This window comes from Monodon monoceros, unplaced genomic scaffold (genome assembly GCF_005190385.1).
Source record: "Monodon monoceros isolate NGI ecotype Baffin Bay Population unplaced genomic scaffold, NGI_Narwhal_1 Super_Scaffold_5, whole genome shotgun sequence".
NCBI lineage: Eukaryota > Metazoa > Chordata > Mammalia > Artiodactyla > Monodontidae > Monodon > Monodon monoceros.
Genome location: NW_021703782.1, coordinates 66,367,969 through 66,391,086, shown reverse-complemented (window position 1 = coordinate 66,391,086; position 23,118 = coordinate 66,367,969). Strand labels below are relative to the sequence as shown.

General features: G+C 39.0%; 1 protein-coding gene and 1 long non-coding RNA gene across 3 annotated transcripts in view; one reads left to right on the top strand and one right to left on the bottom strand.

The window, feature by feature from the left end:
• Nucleotides 1–4,726, top strand: part of LOC114884668 — a 129,888-nt gene extending 125,162 nt beyond the window's left edge. The window contains exons 3-6 of the long non-coding RNA XR_003790879.1: nt 957–1,003; nt 2,331–2,437; nt 2,716–2,841; nt 4,583–4,726. This is a non-coding gene — a long non-coding RNA (uncharacterized LOC114884668). The remainder of the gene's footprint in view (nt 1–956; nt 1,004–2,330; nt 2,438–2,715; nt 2,842–4,582) is intronic.
• The window catches only part of GDA (guanine deaminase), a 130,987-nt gene that overhangs the window by 49,354 nt on the left and 58,515 nt on the right, over nt 1–23,118 (bottom strand). Inside the window, exons 3-9 of one of the 2 annotated variants that reach the window (XM_029203784.1) lie at nt 21,724–21,895; nt 9,496–9,583; nt 7,646–7,751; nt 6,167–6,194; nt 4,913–5,020; nt 1,531–1,638; nt 192–289 (exon numbers count right to left, since the gene is read on the bottom strand). In XM_029203784.1, coding sequence (XP_029059617.1) covers nt 192–289; nt 1,531–1,638; nt 4,913–5,020; nt 6,167–6,194; nt 7,646–7,751; nt 9,496–9,583; nt 21,724–21,895 — 708 coding nt within the window. The remainder of the gene's footprint in view (nt 1–191; nt 290–1,530; nt 1,639–4,912; nt 5,021–6,166; nt 6,195–7,645; nt 7,752–9,495; nt 9,584–21,723; nt 21,896–23,118) is intronic. The other variant, XM_029203785.1, reaches the window with a different exon arrangement.

Here is a 23,118-nt window from a genome sequence, read left to right as displayed (position 1 = left end):
AAAAATAGCCTCTTTTAAGTGCTGTCTCCCCAATACAGTATAGGTAGGTATCCTTCTATCTAGTTCACATCCCAATTGAACATAACCACAGAAGAGAGATACTGGAGGAATAACTGAGAAAACAAAGGTATTTGGCTGCTACTTTGCAACCCAAATGTTCATAATCTACTAATCAATAATTGCCTACTTACGATAAGTTAGAATTGGGACAATGCGAGATGGATGCTCCTCGTTCCCTGAATAAATCCAGTTCTTCTTCAGAAAGGTAGCAGCCATGTGCCATCACTGTCTGGAGAGAAGAGCATCCTATGTGGAGTCTACCACTCAAAAATGCTTAAGTCAGTCCTCACTCACAGCAAGATATTATAGGTGCACATAAAAGCTGTGACTTATCTGTTATCATCTTCACAAGAACATTGAGAGTACCTGTATGTATAAAATCACTGTGCCCAAGTTACACCTCAGAAAAGGCCTGTGAAAACACTGGATTACGAAAGTCCCACACATTTGTGGATCTTTTTCTCTCTTTTTTAATCTATAAAATAAATGAGGGTTGGTCCAGTTGACCTCTATGCAAGTAAAATTAACATGCAAATTGAAGGCTAATTTATTAATTATATAGAAATATATGTAGAGGAGGATGAAAATTATGATGTAGCATAAACAAGATCTGTGCAGAGTATTAACCTTTCAAATCAGTCACATTCAGATCTCTGAGCACAAAGTCCCTAAGAATTTATTTGCTGTAATAGTTAAACTCTCCATGCAGTTCATACATTTCATTAAATGCCAAGGCCAGGGGGTATATTGTTGTAATGAGGTCTCTCCTCACTCATATTAATTTTAATTAACTTAAAATTGTTTAATTATAAATGTAGTAATACTCATTTCTTTTACAAAGCAATCTTAGAGTGTTTAAAAATAAAAAGTAAAAAGTCCTCTGCTTTCTCCCTCAGGAAGGATCACTTTTAACGTTCAATGTGTGTCTTCCAGACAGTGTTTGGTAAGTGAGCACGCACCCGCACGTATACACACATATCAAACAATACTGTACAAACACTCTTCCTTGTAAGTCTGTATACTTCATTCTTTGTGAATGTTGGATAAAATTCTAATTATGTATGTTCTATAATTTAAACAATTTCCCACTGATAGCCATTTTTTAATTTTCATATGTAATTAACATCCCTATTCATAGTCCTTACAGAATGGATCTTCAGAAATACATTTTCTAACTCAAAGGAATGCACATTGTCACTAATGGATACTGACAAAATGTCCTTGGACCACATGACATTCCCACCTCAAAGAAGCTTTTAGATTTATTTACCAATAAATTTAATGATTTATTCATTAGGGATGAAACTTCAGGCCCATTTTTAATTCTATGCACACATGCGTATGCACACTCTGTACTTGAGTTTGGGAAATGCATGTGTGTTATAGAAGTCTGAAGATTACTACTGAGATTTTAAAATTTAGATAAATATGCCGTACTTCATATAGATTATATCATGATGGACAACTTACCTTATTTGTCAGAAGGTTGTTTTTATCATACACATCTGTGTAGTTTTTATAACCGGGGTATAAGTTTTTCACAGCTTTAACTTCATCATGATTTTCACTTATATGGCTCTAAAAGAAATATTTTCAATTTTTTAATGTAAAATACCATTAGAAATTATACTTCGTACCCCCAAATGACATGGATGGTTCCTACTTGCCTACGTAAAAAAAAAAGAAGATTCTTGTGTATTTTATTTGAAACAATTCTTATTATATAAGATATATATGATAAAGAAACTATGAAAATGTAATTATATGAACATGTAATATCCTAACCCTAACCCATGTGATGTTTTTCTGACAAAGTCTTTTCAAATTCCAAACTATAGCAAGAATAAGTAAAAATAAAAAGTACTCCTTGTAGAGAGTCAAGAGCCTAGCTATTCATGGTCGGTCACCTCCTACTTCTGGTGTTGGCCGTTTAAGAAGAGTTCATTGGCCATCAAAAGGACAGAGCATGGTTTACTCATAGAAAGCTGAAATTTGAAATAAAAAGCTGAATTTTAGCCCAAGTTCTGACCCTAGTTATGTGCCTTAGGGTTGAGTCCATTGTTTTCTCTTTGGGCCTCCATGTTCTCATCTCTCAAATAAAAGCGTTGGGATAGATGAGTGATTTTCCAAATTCTTTTAGCTTTAGATGTGTTATTCTTATTTAAAAAATCATAGAAATTCAATATGTAAACAGCATAAACAAGTTGCTACGCAGGATGAAGCAGGGTTAGGACTCTGGGACCCTGTCCCCATTCTATCCCCTTTGTCAGCTTCCAGGATGAGTTCTTCTGCAGGAAACAGTTGGAAAATAACAGAGCTAGGCAGTCCTGCGGTCATCAAGAAAGAGCCTATGAGAATCCACACACAAGGAAAACAAGTGAGTCCTGGCCCCCACACTGTCTTTGCTCCAGGGCACCACAAACCTGAGACTGCAGATACAACGTAAGTGTCACCATCCCAGCCCCTCACCTAAAACAAAAATCATTTCTGACCAGCCGGTGATGACCATATATTATGGGAAATAACTCATGAGCAAGTTACCACTTCCAAGAACAGCAATGCCATTTCCCTTTCTCCTTGAGGTAGAGTATGCATAACCAAATAAATGAAAGAAAACAACAGCAATGGACTAAAAACAGAATGTTCTACCTGCAGAATGAGTTCTATCCTTGGCCTTGAGGAACTCCAGACCACTGAAGAAATGGGCATGGGCATCAGAAGAGATTTGTGTCATTTTGATAGATTTGATTATATGCACTTATACACATATATACAACGCCAGTAAGTATATACTTGATTTTGTTGTGTGTTTCTGGGATTGGGACACACGAACCCAAAATATGCCACCTTGGGATACTGAATACTTTATGCCGAAGGGGTTTGAGAAAATGGCAGAAGCAGGAAGGTCACTCTGATTTTGCCCCCACCCTTTTCCCCTGTGACCGGAGCACAGGCTCCCGTAAATGAGAGGCGCCCGCCCTATACATAGCGGAAAGGAGCATCCTTATCTCTGAAGACAAAGGGAACCAAGAAGAAACAGGCCTTGCTAATACACTTACCTTGTACTCCTTAACTTATGTTCCTCCAGGACTGTACACTTGTCACCACACCTAACATAAAAATACTCAGGTCTGTTTCTTTGTGTCTTTGTTTCCTTATAAAGGCTCCTGTGCCATGTAAACCTTATATGAAATAAATTTGTATGCTTTTCTCTTGTTTAGCTTTGTCAGTTTAGTTTTCAGGCCCAGTCAGGGACCCTAAATAGGTCAAGGATAACTTTTTCTTCCCCGGCAATTGTTGTGTGGGATTGAATATCACAGCCCATCAAAAAAGAAAAAGGGGGGAAAAATGAAAATAGTTAATGAGTCCTAACAAGATAAATCTTAAAAAAAAAAAAACACTTCCACCCTAAAAAATGATAAAGGATCTATGTGTTTCCTTTCCCCGACACGCCCTTTGTTTAAAGATAGCTCTTAAGAGGGAGAATTTTAGTGCAGTATGTAATGAAGTTTGGATGGGGGAAGGGGAGGTCCCAATTTTAACCCAGCTGGAAGATTTAGAAAGTGTTTTATCCCTAAATTGCAACCGCTTAATGACAAAGTAAGATATACTGTTTTGTTCCTGATTTTAAATTAAGAAACTTGGAACAAAAGGGCTTTTAAGTCCATTTTGGTAAGGTGGAAATTAGGTTCTTTTTGCTTTTCAAATAATAGACGGTTCCTCCAAAAAGGAAGGACTAGAACACTGAGAAAGTATCAAAGAAAAGAAAGCAGGAAAGAAATGCATTAAATGTATCCTACAGAGAACAGGTAACCAGTTTGCCATTGATCTTGCTTGGTTACTTAAGATGTTCTCATCTCTCGGAGCCAGATCAGAGAAGATTGAAGGCAAAAGGAACTTCAGGTTTCTTAACTTTTTTTAACTAAAAAAATTAAAGAACTAGATTTAGGTGATATCTGTAAGGGACCTTATGTCCTGTGATGCTGTATCTTGAGATCTTATGGGGCTAAAGGCAGGCCGCCCCCATGATGTGCCACTCTGGCATGTAGATTATTATTTTTGCAGTATGTGGGCCTCCCACCACTGCAGCCTCTCCCGCCGCCGCGGAGCACAGGCTCCGGATGTGCAGGCCCAGTGGCCATGGCTTACGGGCCCAGCCGCTCCGCAGCACGTGGGATCCTCCTGGACCGGGGCACGAACCCGTGCCCCCCATCAGCAGGCGGACTCCCAACCACTGCGCCACCAGGGAAGCCCATGTAGATTATTTTGAGTTAAAAACCAATCAATGCCCGAAAGACTCAGGAAGAACCTTTGAACTCCCTCCTTACCACCTAAAAGAATTTAAGATAGGAGGGCTGTCCCAGGAAGGAGCTATTACCATAGATAACTGTAGTAAGGTATTAGGCATAGTAGACAAGAGGAACCTAGCAAGCCCATTTAATCAAACTTGTCTGTGTCCCATTGTCTTTGAATGGTTCAGAAAACTTTTGTTTACCAAATATTAACTCTTTTTATCTTCCAGTGAATTACCTTATTTCCCCTTGAAACCTCAGACCCCTGTTTCCTTCTACTTAGTCCAGGATATATGTATACCTCACCTTGCCTTGCTGTCTTTGGAATTCTTCATACTTATGTGGATTTCCTGTATGCACATAATAAATTTGATTTTCTCCTGTTAATCTGCTTTATGTCACGTTAATTGCCAACCAAAAGAACTAAAAGAGAAAAGGGGAAACCCACCTCCTCCATCATCTCAGTAAAAGAATTGGAGATTACGAGATTACTGCCAGAATTTAGGGTACAGAGAAGTTTTGCAGGTCTAGACAGAGGCAAATAGGAGAAAAACGCCCACCTGAATGTGCAAATCATGGGTCTTCGCAATGTTTCCAAGTTCACCCAACAAAGTCTCAGAGCAGGAAAGGGAAAAACGTGGTGTCACTATGGGCTGCACTCTAGAATACTGGAAATAATCAAAAACACTTGGTAAGGAAATGCATATCATACCACAAAATGATTTTATGTCTTCATCTCTAGGGACAGTCCTTCATTCCAGGAGTGGGTAGAAGTGCTGGATTTCATGGAAATGGCTCACGGATGAGAACAAGGAAGGGTATATTCTGTAGCACCAAGTTCAATGGAAGAAGATCCCATCTCAAACGCAAGGCACGTGAAGGCTCAGACCAGGCCTAGACTGGGTGGCTTTTATGAAGAGAATTAGGAGGCAGAGGAGACGTTTTAAGGGAGAGTGCTGGGAAGACTAAGAATGAAGTGGTGGCCTGTGCCCCTTTCTACATCTTGGGGTGGTATGCTGGCCATGGCCTCCCTGAGGACTTTTACTTAGTTGCAGGCATGGCTCTGATGTCACCTTTGTGGCTGAGCAGTAGAGAAGGACTCATAGAAGAGCAGCAAGGATAAGGATCCACAAAGCTGCACCTAGGTCTCCCAAGATTAGACTGAAAGAAATACTGAGGTTTCCTATGGCTTCCAGTCAGACCTTAAAAATTGGTGAGGGAAGAGTCTGGTTTGCAAATCTAAGAGACGGCACAGCAGAGCCATAGACAAGCCTGCTGGGGGTGGGACAGAAAACAGCACTGTCTTCACAGGATCACCAACACCAGGGCACTGTGGAACGGGGGTGCCTGGCTGAGTGCCTGCAGGCCACACGACATGCACGCATCTGTGGACCAAGGCAGTCTGGCTGGGGCATCAGGGCTGGACACCACCTGTGTTTCAGACCAGATCAGGGGGTACAAGAGGCCAGAGCCAATGGTGATGTAGCCAACAAACCATGCCACAGCATCCAGTTGCCACCAATCTGTCTACATGCATGAAGCCCTCTCCTGCCTCCCCACCGGCCTGTCCTATGAAATTAGAAGGTCCTAGAGGAGAGGGAGGGAAAACCACTGAGAAAGTAAAAAATGCCTGACCTTCCTGAACTGAGTTGATGCATCCACCATGAAAACAATTTAAGGCTTTAGGAAAATACTTCTGCATGCATGGAATAGGCCAAATGTACACAGGCTAATCTCTACCAAACAGCTTAAGAACAAATCCTACAACTAACAGGAAGGCAATTAAAAAGCGAGCTGGGAACAAGTTTACTTACATTCCTTTGGAGCATTTCTGACACAAATCTGAAATAAAGCAACAAACGGGAAGTTAGAACATTCAGGCATTTTTGAAATTAATTTTTTAAAAGCACGAAAACATGAGCCTTACATGTCCTAATTTCCGTGTAAACATTTCTAATGCTGCACATGTTTCACCACCACTAATTAAGGATTAGCAAGCAGTAATTACCCTGCTTTCTCATTTGCAGCCAGAGCGATGGAGTGCAAAATCACAGGGAAATGCAATTTTATCATCTAACATCAGCCGGGCTGTTCACAAGTATTCCCACAGCACTCAAGCCATTCTACTAGCTTAAGCTCTGTTTGGGGGAATACTGCAGTATGTTATGTTCCATGGATATCAGAGTCATGGAGTCCTATGTATCTGGAGGTGTTTAGAAGCCATGGGGCTCTCTACTCCCAGTTTCCCTAAAGTGGAAGCTGCTTGCTCACAAAATCACAATAGCATCATTTATTTTCAAAGGCTGAGTCCTACTGGGCATGGATGTTGGAGTAAAGCAGAAGGAATAGGCCAGACATGGTTGTGAAATGGGTAGTGACAGGGATGGTGATCTTACCAATTATATCTGCAGGGATGGTGGTATCCATAGGGCCTATGAAATGACTGTTTCTGCCCTGGCTGGAAATATTTATGAGCTATAGCTTCCTGCTTTCTGGTAATCCTTTGTTTAAGAATAAAATGTGAATCAGGGTTCACTATTCCCACAAACACAGATTCATAGAAAAGTTGAGCATATGGCCAAATGCTAAAGGGAAAGTGTGTGCTTCCTTCTCTCTCTGGGAACATAGCAGCACCTAAGCCACCCTTTACAGAGGACACACTTAAGGTGAAGGAGGCCTGGGGAATGGAGAAAAGCTGGACTTCTCAAACTTGCATCAGGATATGTTTGGTCTTAGGCAAGATTTAAAGCTAAAGAATTTTCTTCTATATCTCTTGGATGTTGAGTGTCATACAACACAATTCCTTGTCAAATCCTCAAGGCACCATGGAAAAGCCATTAAAGAAATATAGAAAAAGTACCTATGGTATCACTAGCATATCCCCGTGTAAAATAAAAAGAACATAACAAAAGCACATGATCTCAAGCAATAGGATGACCCACAACCAAAAGTAATTTAATGAGCAGGCCACAGACAGTGCAGGTTTAATCTACAGGAGAAGCCCCGATCTACAACGAATGACAGGGAGTGGGTAAATCATTTACTTTTTAAAAACTCCTTCATTTTATAAAGGGATTTGCCCTAGGACTCCTATAACAAGTTCCCAGCGGCTTTAAAATATGATTTGATATACAAAAATAGTACTGACATGCAACATTTTCCTTAGGATCAGATCAATTTCATGAAGTTAGGCAAACCCAGGCAGTGATATATGTGCACATTCTGCCTGGGTTAAAGAGGTTTCTTTTTCCCATCTCCAACTCCATCCGTAAGACAAATCAAGACAAACATACCTCTCTGTTTCCTTGATTGATTCCTCAGTGGTTTCCTTGTATTCTGGAACAGTGTCATTCAAATCCATGCAGACTTTGCCCACAAATGCCCGCTGCCCGAATTTATCTGTGAGACACACACAAAAAGAATCTAAAGTCATGTTTCTTTCCCAAACTGTACCTTTCCTAAGCCTCTTTAAAACATCTTAAATTAAAATCGTTATAAAAACATAAGTGAGAATGTAAAAGATCATCACACCATTTAAGAACGATAACAACAAGACCTCGATCAATTCTGTAAGTAGTAAAGGTTCTCCCGTTAGCACCTTACTCCTCTGATTACTCCCAGAATGAAGGATATTATTTGCTTAAGGTCTAAACCCAGATGTGCCCAGTGTCCTCTGCTATGTGCAGGGTTATGAGGACTATACCCAATAATGTATGTAAAGTGGCTGGCACATGGGCTTAGAAAAGATACTGTCGCTATTCTTAAGTGTAGCAGTGCCAATATCATTATCTGTGGGGGATTTTACTTACTCCTACCAGCAGTTCTCAGCACTGGAGAACCTCATGCTTATCAAAGGTGCTAGAGGAATTCTATTTCAGCTAGAAAGTTGATGCTACATGAGGCAATGTTCATTTTTTCAGCAATGTCTCCACCTCTGTCTTGAGTCTTTCAGAAGTCTATCTCTCTCTTTCCCCTGTAATTCACTGTAATACCTGGCCATTAGATTACTCTTCCTTAAAACACCACCTTCATCACATACCTCATCTCGCTGAAAACTTTTTTGAGTCTGATGCATATTTGAATCTCTCCAGAGACTGAACCATCCCCTCTGCCCAACCTCTCCCATCCCACCATGCCATGAATCCTTCCCTTTAGTTCAGCTACTCTGTTCCCTGCCTCCTGTATATCCACTATGAACGTTCCTGTCCCCATACCCAAACCCCATGTCATCTTTCCTGTCTGAAAGGCATTTTCCTCTCTCCTCATTTTATCTTCCCTTCAAAGACCAATTTAAAGATCCCTTCAATGAAATCTTCCCAGGCGATCCAATTCTGGGTTCATTCTGTCTCCTCCAAAATTTGCAATATTTACTTTCAGTGTCACCCTTGAAGTCTTTGGTATAAACTACCTTGGCCAGCAAGCAGTAGCGTCAGCACATCAGTCAACAGTATTTACTGAGCACTTGCTATGTGCTAGGCACTGTACTGGGTACAAGTTTTGGAATCATCAGTGTAAATCCAGTCTCAGCTCTGCTTACTAGCTGTGTGACTTGGGCATGTTACATAACCTCTCTGAGCATCAGTTTATCCATCTGTAACACAAGGACCTGAATAACTGCTCCAGAAGGCTGTTTGCAACTGAGCTGAACTAACCCACGTAGAGTTCTTTGCACAATACCAGGCATCTAGTAAAAGCACTACAGCTATTACTAAAGTCATTAATCAGTGGATGTACCTATTAATCAGTTAATCCTGTCTGGTTCCTCAAGGGCAGAGACTATTTTCCGTTTTACTGTGTTCCCTGCATCTAGCATAGTGCCCTGAGTCTAGCCAACAGCTAAGATCTATCTGCTGATAGATAAACTGTTGCTATTGCTAGAATTAGTAAACCTGCTCCAAAAAGCCCTAAATTAATACACAAAATTCAGATCCATTTACATCATTCTGCAGCCAAAAACTAAAATAAATTACTTAACAGAAAAAGTTCAAGGGCCACAGTGATACACAAATACCTAATTACTTGCAAGAAATGCAGTGCTTAAATTCTAGCAATTAAAAGGCAGGACTGCTCACAAGTATAAGTCACTGCTGGCATGGTCTGGACATGCTTCACGTGCCCGTAAATCATCCTTTCATCTCCTCACCTGTAATTTCCGCAAGGAGCAGCGATGAGTCAGTGTGAATTGTTGCAAAGTAACAAGCTGTGGTTGTTCCATTCTTTAGTGTTCTCCTCTAAAAATAAATCACAAAAACCATGAATCGCCTGTGCCCAGAAGAGTCACATGGTATATACAGATGAAAATGGAATTTTAGTTTTCAATTTTAAGATGTTTTTATTTGAAGGCATGCCATCTCAATATGAAATGTAGTTAAGGCAAATGGTAAAAGTATTTATATTTTAAAAGTGTTAGCTAGAGGAGAAGTTGATGCTTTCGATTTCCTAGATTCACACAGTTCTGTGTTGCAGAATTTATTAAATGTGATACTAAGTAATTCCTTATTTTTTAGGGCTGTTTAAGAATATGCAAACTTTATTGCATCTGGGAGTGAATAAATGAGGTTTTTCTAGCGATTACAGGATACAGTTATTCAGCCAGATTTTTAGTTCATCCTAGCAGATCGATAAATGTATCCATCTCTCTTCCTCAGCAAATCTCTACTAAAATACTAGTAAAGGAGTATAACATTTATTAAACCATAAGCAGAGAGGAGACATGAGCAGCGGAAATATTTCAACATCTTCTCGGAAGAAAAAACAAGTATAAGAACCTGGAGGCAACTTGGAAAGAGAGAGGAGCATGTGGTTGTTAACAGGGAATTGGCTGAAAGTCTGTATACAGATAATTAAACCTTGGCAGGACTCTTTACCCTGCTGAAATCAGCCAACCACCCCTAACCTGCTCCTTGGAGAAGAGATTTACCCTTTGTAGAAATTGGATAGTATTTAGAGGGTACAAGCCCAAAAGGACAAGGTGAGGCATAGGCTGAAAAGAAGAGGTTTAAGCGGACATCTGGCTGACCTCTGGGACCCTTGGTCATCTTCCCCAAAATGCCACATGTACTGTTTCCACCAGTCCTGGCAGGACTGAAGGACTTCTTCCTAGAGAAGATGAATGGCTCTAGAAGGAAGATGTCCTCACGACTTTTGGGACCCACAATTTAAAGGGCTGTTTACTACCTTCACTGTTCATCATATAATGAAGTTTACCAGTCAACAAATGCTACCCCACCCAGATCTTCCAATCAGCATCTTGGAGCATCACACTTAAATATGAATGTACATTTAAGGTTCAACGGACACTGGAGGAGGGCTTCCCTGGTGGCGCAGTGGTTGAGAGTCTGCCTGCTGATGCAGGGGACACGGGTTCGTGCCCTGGTCCGGGAAGATCCCACATGCCGTGGAGCGGCTGGGCCCGTGAGCCATGGCCACTGAGCCTGTGCGTCCAGAGCCTGTGCTCCGCAACGGGAGAGGCCACAACAGTGAGAGGCCCACGTATCGCAAAAAAAAAAAAAAAGAGCTCTCCAAAAGTAAAAATGTTAAAAATGAAATATGGGAGTCAACAGAAGGTTAAATTAGAAGAGAATTTCTCAGAGAAGAAATATAAAAGTCAAGGATGAAAAGATAAAAAAATTATGCTCAATCTAAGAGATCTAACAATTTAGAATAAAAGTTCTAAAAAAAAAAATTTTTTTTAAAGGAAATGGAGGGGGTGAAATTGAGAAATAATACTAGTCTCTCCAAACTGAAAATCCTCATAGAATGTTCAGTTCAGTGCATGAAAAACAGAAGCCAAATAAGGCATATAATTGTGAGATATTAAGTCTACAAGTAAAGTGAAGATTCTGAAAGGTTCCAGAGAAAGAAAACCAGTCATAGACAAATGGCAGGAAACACAATGGCACTGGTGTTATCACCAGTGATGCTGAAAACAGAACAATGGCTTTAAAATTCTGGAGGAAAGTTTTTTTTAATTTATTTTATTGAAGTATAGTTGATTTAAGGAGGGAAGTTATTTTAAAGTAGAATTTTATACCCTGGTAAATTATCAGTCAAGTGTGAAAATAGAATAGATATATATGATTAGATACACAAAATCTTGAATGTTTTTCTCCTTTAAGAGCTTAGAAAGCTCCTAGAAGATGTGTTTTTTAAAAATGTGAGAGTAATGCAAAGAAAAAGAACTTCTTAGGTCCAGAAAATGGGAATTAAACACAGAGGAGAACCAAAGGGAATGCCCAGATTACAGCAGTGCCAGAGACAATCCCGACCAGAGTGAAACAAAGGAACAGAAGGCAGTGGGAAGAGTTTGAGAAAGAAATCAGAACTGATATTGCCTGACTTGTCTCAGCACTTGGAAAAGTACTGATTGACCTGAGCAGGGTCTGTCTTAAGCAGAAGCTTTTCCTTCTTCTTTTTTAAAATTTTAAGACATTTTTTAAGAGCAGTTTTAGGTTCACAGCAAAATTGAGAGGAAGGTACAGAGATTTCCCATATGCCCCCAGCCCCCACACATAGCAGAAGCTTTTTAAAGTGCAGAGGAAAAACTGCACTGGAGTTCTTGCTTCTTACATATTATGACCTGTGTGACCTTGAGAAAGTTGCTTTACATTCTCAACATCAGTTTCCTGATTTGTGAAATAAGAGGACTCTTGACTAGAATGGGGCTGGATTAGAAACGTAAACGTCTGCAGGAGGAAAATAATTTGGACTTAAAGTAATAGGGAAGAACATGCCGTATCCTAGCAGCCTCTGTTCAGCTTCAGCCAACTGTTAAAAAAACAACAACAAAAAAGAGAGACCAGTGATGTCAGTTAGTAATGAAGGACAAGAGAATTAGGAAAACTGGATTTTAATGTCAGTCTTTTCAAACTTTAAGACACTTTGCACATGAAAAAAAATATTTCTGGCTGCAGGTAAAGGATGTTTATATAGCCTGTCACCTATAGAAAAGGATGCGCTAGCTTGCTACCATAATCACACACCCAAGAGAAAAGTTAACACCATGACAGAGGCATCAAATTCAATCTTCAGCAACCAGAAAAGTGCCTGGATCTTCGTGTGTGCCTAGTAAATATTGTTGAATGAACACATGAGGAGTCAGACTTATTAAAGCAACAAGAGGCATAAAATGATCTAAAATAAGCATTGTTACGTGCATAGGATAGGACATTGTATCCTTGACAGAGGAACAGGCTACTGTAACAGTGAGAGTGAATTTAATAACTTGCCAATTTGGGCCACTGGCATTCTCTGAGAATGTAGCGCAAAAGTATACACAGAAGTTTCACTATTTTTCTAAGAAGAGTTGCTGAAAGAAAGAACAGATTGGAGGGAAGAATATACTAAGAGCAAGGGAAATGGGCTGGGGGGGTGGCAGAGAAAATAAATGAGCGTGCATGCACAAGAAAGAGAGAGAAGGAAATTCATTTCCCAGAACAGAAGTAATACTATATTAAAGAAAATGGACTGAAAAAAACAAAAACATATCTATAAGTGAAATTTCAGAACCTCAAGAATGAAGAAAATCCTGAAGGCCAGCAAATTAGCTAGAAGGGAATGACAATCAGATTGACATCAGCACACTGGATGCTGGTGGGAAAATCATTTTAAAGAGAATTCTCTCTGTAGCTGAAGTGCATCATTCAAGAGTCAGAAGAAAGTAACACCATTTTTGGTAGTTCAAGGATTTGGATTGTTTGTCACCCACCTTATTGGAAAAGATTATCATCGTCTAAGAAAATACATCCAAAACAAAGACAGAGGATCCAAATTTAAAACATTTTAGACATCCACTAGAGGGCAGACAGCAGAAGCAAGAAGAACTACAATCCTGCAGCCTGTGGAACAAAAACCACATCCACAGAAAGATAGACAGGATGAAAAGGCAGAGGGCTATGTACCAGATGAAGGAACAAGATAAAACCCCAGAAAAACAACTAAATGAAGTGGAGATAGGCAACCTTCCAGAAAAAGAATTCAGAATAATGATAGTGAAGATGATCCAGGACCTCGGAAAAAGAATGGAGGCAAAGATCGAGAAGATGCAAGAAATGTTTAACAAAGACCTAGAAGAATTAAAGAACAAACAAACAGAGATGAACAATACAATAACTGAAATGAAAACTACAGTAGAAGGAATCAATAGCAGAATAACTGAGGCAGAAGAACGGATAAGTGACCTGGAAGACAGAATGGTGGAATTCACTGCTGCAGAAGAGAATAAAGAAAAAAGAATGAAAAGAAATGAAGACAGCCTAAGACACCTCCGGGAAAACATTAAACGCAACACCATTCATATTATAGCGGTCCCAGAAGGAGAAGACAGAGAGAAAGGACCCGAGAAAATATCTGAAGAGATTATAGTCGAAAACTTCCCTAACATGGGAAAGAAAATAGCCACCCAAGTCCAGGAAGCACAGAGAGTCCCAGGCAGGATAAACCCAAGGAGAAACACACCGAGACACACAGTAATCAAATTGGCAGAAAGTAAAGACAAAGAAAAATTATTGAAAGCAGCAAGGGAAAAATGACAAATAACATACAAGGGAACTCCCATAAGGTTAACAGCTGATTTCTCACCACAAACTCTACAAGCCAGAAGGGAGTGGCATGATAAAGTGATGAAAGGGAAGAACCTACAACCAAGATTACTCTACGCAGCAAGGATCTCATTCAGATTCAATGGAGAAATCAAAAGCTTTACAGACAAGCAAAAGCTAAGAGAATTCAGTACCATCAAACCAGCTCTACAACAAATGCTAAAGGAACTTCTCTAAGTGGGAAACACAAGAGAAAAAAATGACCTACAAAAACAAAACAATTAAGAAAATGCTCATAGGAACATATATCGATAATTACCTTAAACGTGAATGGATTAAATGCTCCAACTAAAAGACACAGGCTTGCTGAATGGATACAGAAACAAGATCCATATATATGCTGTCTAAAAGAGACCCACTTTAGACCTAGACACACATACAGACTGAAAGTGAGGGGATGGAAAAAGATATTCCATGCAAATGGAAATCAAAGCTGGAGTAGCAATACTCATATCAGATAAAATAGACTTTAAAATAAAAGCGTTACAAGAGACAAGAAAGGACACTACATAATGATCAAGGGATCAATCCAAGAAGATATAACAATTATAAATATTTATGTACCCAACATAGGAGCACCTCAATATATAAGGCAACTGCTAACAGCTATAAAAGGCAATCGACAGTAAAACAATAATAGTGGGGGACTTTAACACCTCACTTACCCCAATGCACAGATCATCCAAAATGAAAATAAATAAGGAAACAGAAGCTTTAAATGACACAAATAGATTTAATTGATATTTATAGGACATTCCATCCAAAAACAGCAGATTACACTTTCTTCTCAAATGAGCATGGAACATTCTCCAGGATAGGTCACATCTTGGGTCACAAATCAAGCCTCAGTAAATTTAAGAAAATTGAAATCATATCAAGCATCTTTTCTGACCACAACGCTATGAGATTAGAAATGAATTACGAGGAAAAAACCATAAAAAACACAAACATATGGAGGCTAATCAATACGTTACTAAATAACAAAGAGATCACTGAAGAAATCAAAGAGGAAATCAAAAAATACCTAGAGACACATGACAATGAAAACACGACGATCCAAAACCTATGCGATGCAGCAAAAGCAGTTCTAAGAGGGAAGATTATAGCTATACAAGCCTACCTCAAGAAACAAGAAAAATTTCAAATAAACAATGTAAACTTACACCTGAAGGAACTAGAGAAAGGAGAATCAGCAAAACCCAAAGTTAGCAGAAGGAAAGAAATCATAAAGATCAGAGCAGAAATAAATGAAATAGAAACAAAGAAAACAACAGCAAAGATCAATAAAACTAAAAGCTCGTTCTTTGAGAAGATAAACAAAATTGATAAACCATTAGCCAGACACATCAAGAAAAAGAGGGAGAGGATTGAAATCAATAAAATTAGAAATGAAAAAGGAGAAGTTACAGCGGACACCGCAGAAATACAAAGCATCGTAAAAGACTACTGCAAGCAACTCTGTGCCAATAAAATGGACAACCTGGAAGAAATGGACAAATTGGTAGAAAGGTATAACCTTCCAAGACTGAACCAGGAAGAAATAGAAAATATGAACAGACCATTCAAAAGTAATGAAATTGAAACTGTGATTAAAAATCTTCCAACAAACAAAAGCCCAGGACCAGATGACTTCACAGACGAATTCTATCAAACATTTAGAGAAGAGCTAAGACCTATCCTTCTCAAACTCTTGCAAAATATAGCAGAGGGAGGAACACTCCCAAACTCATTATATGAGGCCACCATCACCCTGATACTGAAACCATACAAGGATGCCACAAAGAAAGAAAACTACAGGCCAATATCACTGATGAACATAGGTGCAAAAATCCTCAACAAAATACTAGCAAACAGAATCAAACAGCACATTAAAAGGATCATACACCATGATCAAGTGAGGTTTATTCCAGGAATGCAAGGATTCTTCAATATGTACAAATCAGTCAATGTGATACACAATATTAACAAATTGAAGGAGAAAAACCATATGGTCATCTCAATAGATGCAGAGAAAGCTTTCGAAAAACTTCAATACCCATTTATGATAAAAATCCTCCAGAAAGTAGGCATAGAGTGAACTTTCCTCAACATAATAAAGACCATATATGACAAATCCACAGCCAACATCGTCCTCAATGGTGAAAAACTGAAAGCATTTCCACTAAGGTCAGGAACAAGACAAGGTTTCCCACTCTCACCACTTTTATTCAACATAGTTTTGGAAGTTTTAGACACGGCAATCAGAGAAGAAAAGGAAATAAAAGGAATCCAAATCGGAAAAGAAGAAGTAAAGCTGTCACTATTTGCAGATGACATGATACTATACATAGAGAATCCTAAAGATGCTACCAGAAAACTACTAGAGCTAATCAATGAATCTGGTAAAGTAGCAGGATACAATATTAATGCACAGAAATCTCTGGCATTCCCATACACCAATGATGAAAAATCTCAGAGTGAAATTAAGAAAACACTCCCATTTACCATTGCAACAAAAAGAATAAAATATCTAGGAATAAACCTACCTAAGGAGACAAAAGACCTGTATGCAGAAAATTATAAGACACTGATGAAAGAAATTAAAGATGATACAAATAGATGGAGAGATATACTATGTTCTTGGATTGGAAGAATCAACATTGTGAAAATGACTCTACTACCCAAAGCAACCTACAGGTTCAATGCAATCCCTATCAAACTACCACTGGCATTTTTCACAGAACTAGAACAAAAAATTTCACAATTTGTATGGAAACACAAAAGACCCCGAATAGCCAAAGCAATCTTGAGAACGAAAAATGGAGCTGGAGGAATCAGGCTCCCTGACTTCAGACTATACTACAAAGCTACAGTAATCAAGACAGTATGGTACTGGCACAAAAACAGAAATATAGATCAATGGAACAGGATAGAAAGCCCAGAGATAAACCCACGCACATATGGTCACCTTATCTTTGATAAAGGAGGCAGGAATGTACAGTGGAGAAAGGACAGCCTCTTCAGTAAGTGGTGCTGGGAAAACTGGACAGGTACATGTAAAAGTATGAGATTAGAATACTCCCTAACATCATACACAGAAAAAAGCTCAAAATGGATTAAAGACCTAAATGTAAGGCCAGAAACTATCAGACTCTTAGAGGAAAACATAGGCAGAACACTCTATGACATAAACCACAGCAAGATCCTTTTTGACCCACCTTCTAGAGAAATGGAAATAAAAGCAAAAATAAACAAATGGGACCTAATGAAACTTCAAAGCTTTTGCACAGCAAAGGAAACCATAAACAAGACCAAAAGACAACCCTCAGAATGGGAGAAAATATTTGCAAATGAAGCAACTGACAAAAGATTAATCTCCAAAATTTATAAGCAGCTCATGCAGCTCAATAACAAAAAAACAAACAACCCAATCCAAAAATGGGCAGAAGACCTAAACAGACATTTCTCCAAAGAAGATATACAGACTTCCAACAAACACATGAAAGAATGCTCAACATCATTAATCATTAGAGAAATGCAAATCAAAACTACAATGAGATATCATCTTACACTGGTCAGAATGGCCATCATCAAAAAATCTACAAACAATAAATGCTGGAGAGGGTGTGGAGAAAAGGGAACACCCTTCAGTGCTGGTGGGAATGTGAATTGATACAGCCACTATGGAGAACAGTATGGAGGTTCCTTAAAAAACTAAAAATAGAACTACCATATGACCCAGCAATCCCACTACTGGGCATATACCCTGAGAAAACCATAATTCACATAGAGTCATGTACCAAAATGTTTACTGCAGCCCTATTTACAATAGCCAGGAGATGGAAACAACCTAAGTGTCCATCATCGGATGAATGGATAAAGAAGATGTGGCCCATATATAGAATGGAATATTACTCAGCCATAAAAAGAAGCGAAATTGACTTATTTGTAGTGAGGTGGATGGACCTAGAGTCTGTCATACAGAGTGAAGTAAATCAGAAAGAGAAAAACAAATATCGTATGCTAACACATATATATGGAATCTAAGACAAAAAAAAATGTCATGAAGAACCTAGGGGTAAGACAGGAATAAAGACACAGACCTACTAGAGAATGGACTTGAGGATATGGGGAGGGGGAAGGGTGAGCTGTGACAAAGCGAGAGAGAGGCATGGACATATATACACTACCAAACGTAAGGTAGATAGCTAGTGGGAAGCAGCCGCATAGCACAGGGATATCAGCTCGGTGCTTTGTGACCGCCTGGAGGGGTGGGATAGGGAGGGTGGGAGGGAGGGAGACGCAAGAGGGAAGAGATACGGGAACATAGGTATATGTATAACTGATTCACTTTGTTATAAAGCAGAAACTAATACACCATTTTAAAGCAATTATACTCCAATAAAGATGTAAAAAAAAAAAAAAAGGAACCTGCTGTATAAAATTAAATTAACTTAAAAAAACATTTTAAATTAAATGTATGTAGATGGCAAAGAAAAAAAACAGGAACTAAAATCTCACACGATGTAACACAGGACATGGTGGGGGGGCTGCATCTTTAAGGGAAGACTATTTAAGTTTTTTGTCTTATTATGTGGGAGACTATAGAGGAAAACGATACAAGACTTGTTTAACACTTTTAACAACCTAATCTAACAGATATTTTAAAAAGTCATATTGACAGGGAAAACAGAGTCTTTTTAAAAATGTGTAGAATAATCATAAAAATTGACCTTTTATTGGGTCATAAAATAACAGTGAACTAATTCCCAAGGAAAATAACCACACACGTTACATTTACTAAGCAAAATAAAATGAAACTCAAAATTAAAACAGAAGTATAATCTGACATTTTCTAAATTCTCAACACTTTAAACACCTTTCTAAAATGGGCTTGAAGAATAGATGAAAAAGGAAAATTTCAGCTAATTAGCAACAATGACAACGGAAGTACTACCCATTCACCAACAGCAAGTTCTTCCTCTGAGTCAGGGGGGAAAACGCTTTTCATACAGAAAAGCTTCTAGATGAGAAACTGCAGTTTCAAACTGGACTGGAACAAACTAGAAAGACTAGAAAGTTCAAGAATCGGCCCAAATTACATTTAAGGGACAGGACAGGGAGAGCCCATAGAGGAAGGGAAAAATAGGAAAGAAGAGAGGGAAGGAGGGAGAGAAGAAAGAACCCCCAAAGCTACTCCTGTTGGTTCCCACTGCGTTCAGCCACATGTGTGTGACTTATGTAGTTAAAAAAGTAAGGAAAGAATTTGGCTGAAAAATCTTACTAGGTAAGCCGTCTAAAATGCAGCTACTTTTCTTCTTCGCATGTTATATGTTTGGGTTTCTGGGCATCTGTTCCACCCTAGTTTCTCATAAGCTTTTGAGAGGGCTTTTCCATTAATGATGACTTTCCAATTTATAAAGAAATCTGTCAGGAATAACATCAAAATATTGGCTGTGCTTCCCAACCTTTCCCCTGCTTTCAATTCTTGATAAGAATTGTCAATTCTTGAGACCAAGCCTTTTGAGCTCAAAATAGATTGCCAACTACTACTGAGCTTCAACGCCAGTATCAACAGGCCCCTTAACAGGTTATACAACTTCCATGAGCTAAAATAGGGGAAAAGAGTGGCCTGACTCCTTGTCTTTTCACCTGTACTTTAATGACTTGACACCTCTTTGGAATTAGTTGAATTTATCTGCTGAATTTGACAACCCCATTGAGTAAGCATATTCATTCTATTATCTAGGAAAATATTTGCAATCAGTTTGTCTTGGCATATTTACCAAGAATCTCACTCTCCAGTCCCTTGACTATAATCTGTGTAATATACAGATTCCTGAACTTTCGAGTCTTTGGTTCATTCCAGTCCAAAGTCCAATTTGAAACTTCAATCTATCACCCAGTTTGCAATGTTTAAAGGGAGATATTCCAGGACTGACTTACTGGGATTTTTTTCTTAACAATCTTAGGAGATGTTTGCTAATATATACTTTAAATTACTTTCAGATTAAATTATCACTGTCAAAATCTGTGGTGCAAAACTCTGGGGTCTGGATTGCCCATTTCTTGAAGAATAGATCCAGGACTGTTTTCTGAGGCAGAAAATAAAAAACAAAACAAAAAATGTCTTGGTTCATGGGTACTGCCTTAGCACCCCCTTTGCATTGCCACAGGCAGTCTTCAGCCTTAGGGACAGGTTCTAGTTAACAAATCTCAACTTTCTTAAACAAATGTCAATTATACTCTCAGCTCATCCAACTCTTAAAGTCTATGGGCCTGCTCATAATCAGAAACAGGATGTGTACACCGAAAGTACTTGTAGAGAATAATACCTATTTCACCTATTTTGTACTCACTGACATGAAATACTTTGATTTCCCTCTCTGGGTCAGTTAAAGCCAAATGTGTGACAAATCCTAACAAGTGCATGGAACCCCATGGTACACATTTACCTCTTGGCTTTATTTTATTTTTCCTCCTCCCTTTTTTTCCTTTGCTGTGATTTCATGACTCATTTTCTTCTCTTGTATACAATGCAATTTTAAGATATCTCTAATGCTTTTCAGAACAATGCAAGGTATAAATAAATTTTGAGAATAAAAAGATTTGATGTGGTTAACACAATTCATTAACACAATGCACCAGCAACTTCCAACACAGCCTTAGTCCTTCTCAGTTTTTCTGGTGTCACGTGGATCCGTGCTAAATATGTAAAGTCCACAATTACACTGAATTTATAACTAAGCAAGGCAAGTATATAAATGATAGCACTTGCTTTTACTCTTTAAGGCTTGGATGATGCAAGATCTGGGAAACTGGCAGCGTGGCTAGGTCACTGTATAAGGCTTATAATATTATCACCCTCACACCATTAAGAGAAAAACCATCAATGGGTCCAATAAAAATGCAGGAATGTTCAGACTAAGTATGCTAGATGACAAGAGTTAGTGGTCAGATAGGATATTGGCAGCTTTAATTCTCAGCTGCAGAAGTTATTTCTGGCTGCTGAGTGGACTGGGCATAGGGTTGGAGTAGAATAAAGGGAACTGATTTTCCTGATAGAGTGGAAGGAAGGACATTTCAGGGCCTTTAGTTGGCACACACCACAGCCACTGTCCTCTGACTGAACTAGCTCCGTAGTTCCCTCTACTGGGTTAATGCTCATCACATTCCCACACGCCCTGCAACAGGGGACCATCCTATTTTCCTTCCTTTCGAAGCTACCAAAATAATGTGATACCCTTCTCACTGTAACTTGAAAGTTTAATTTTAGATTTCCTTGGGTATTCTGTAAAGCAAATACATACGTCAGGCACTATTTTAAGAGTGTAACAAATATTAACTTGCTTAATTATCATAACAGTCCTAAGAAGTAGGTACTATCATTATCTCTGTTTTTTTTTACAAATGGGGAAAATGAGTCACAGAACTTTCCAAAGGTTACACAGCTATTCCATATGGTACCTAGAACGGCACTGTGGATTGGCAAGAGTAAAGGAACACACATATGCATTAAACCCAAATTTAGTAAAGTAAAACGAGAAGTAAGTGAGAGTAATGAGAACCCAGGGGATTTAAGGATTTAGATTCAAGCTGTCTCTTTGCTAGTGGCTAGCTGTGTAGGTGAAGTGGTCACAAACTCACTGAGCTGTGAAAGAACTGAAGAAGTCTGTACAGTCTAGTATAGCCTTAACTGCCTATTTTTAATAACTTAAATCTGCCCCCAAGAAATGGATGTTTCTATAGATGACTGAACACAATGCACCAATACTCATAAGCAGGATACTTACAACAACTCTGGTATATACTTCTTCAGCAAAGTCGATGCTCTGGAATTTGTGTTCTGTAGGAAATGTGTACTTGGTCAGCCACTCCAAAAGTGGGAGGTCTACGTTACTCCCGGCAAAAGAGTACTGAGGGGCATGGATGTGTGTATCAACCAGCCCAGGCATGAAGAACTCACTGGAAATTAAGATAGGGAGAAAAGAATTTAATAACATCTTTAGTCATTTTCCATATCTTTAAATCACATTTTCTCTATACAATGATTTAATTGTTTACTCCACCCAGGTTTAGAGCCAATGCAATCAGATGAATGTAAATTATTCTATTATTTAGAGATCAGAAAATAAAAATGAAACTCTACTAGGAGAGATAACAGTCCTAAATTGGAATGTCTTGGTGTAAAGTTTACCAGAGATCATGAAAGGAGGGAAAAGCACAGCACTGAGCAGAAGCAAAGCAGTCGTTGCACAAGAAATGTCTGAAGCTACAGTTTAATCGTATGACTTTGTTCTCACAATTGGGGGTTGTAGGACAGAGGGCAAAGATGAGAGAGGAGGTCAAAGCTTCTAGAGCCACGATGAGGAATTACACACAAGTCACTACGGATGACTGACGATGAGAAACAGAATGGCCACAATTTTAGTCCCAATGGACATCTTGACCTTGGCTGACTGCAAGAAATCTAGTCCTGTCCCATGTGATGGAGGGGCTGAGTTCTGAAACAAGCAACAAGAGCAAACTGAGGCTGGTTAGGGAAGGGCAATCTGAGAAGACGAGAGTGTCAGTGGGTGAGTGGTATAAACAGTTAAGTGAAGAGACAGATGCAATGCTATGACAACCATTCTCCAGATGTTTCTGATCACTCCACTGTTCCACCCATCAATTTTCCTATTTCTGTTAACTCTTATAACAGCAAGTCCTAGAACGATGTTTTCTAGAGTTTTCAGTGGCACTGCCCACAGAACTGAGGCAGCCCAATGCTAATAGATACTTAAAGCTTTTCTAAAGAAATCATCTGGTTCACTGGTGTCTATTAAGTGTCTAATTGCATCCAAGCAGATATTTGTTAAAATACAGTATGCACCACCACCACCACCACCACCACCTCAAGGAAATATTAGTTACATTTTTATATACATAAGGAACTGGAACTCAGAATTGGACATAATAAAGAATCCCATATAGTATCAATTCAAATGTATACCACTTAAATGGAAGACAAATAAAGCCACGGGTATCTATAAACGCTTTATTTTAAAAAAATGAGAACTAGGGGGCTTCCCTGGTGGCGCAGTGGTTGAGAGTCCACCTGCCAGTGCAGGGGACATGGGTTCGTGCTCCGGTCCGGGAAGATCCCACATGCCGCGGAGCGGCTGGGCCCATAAGCCATGGACGCTGAG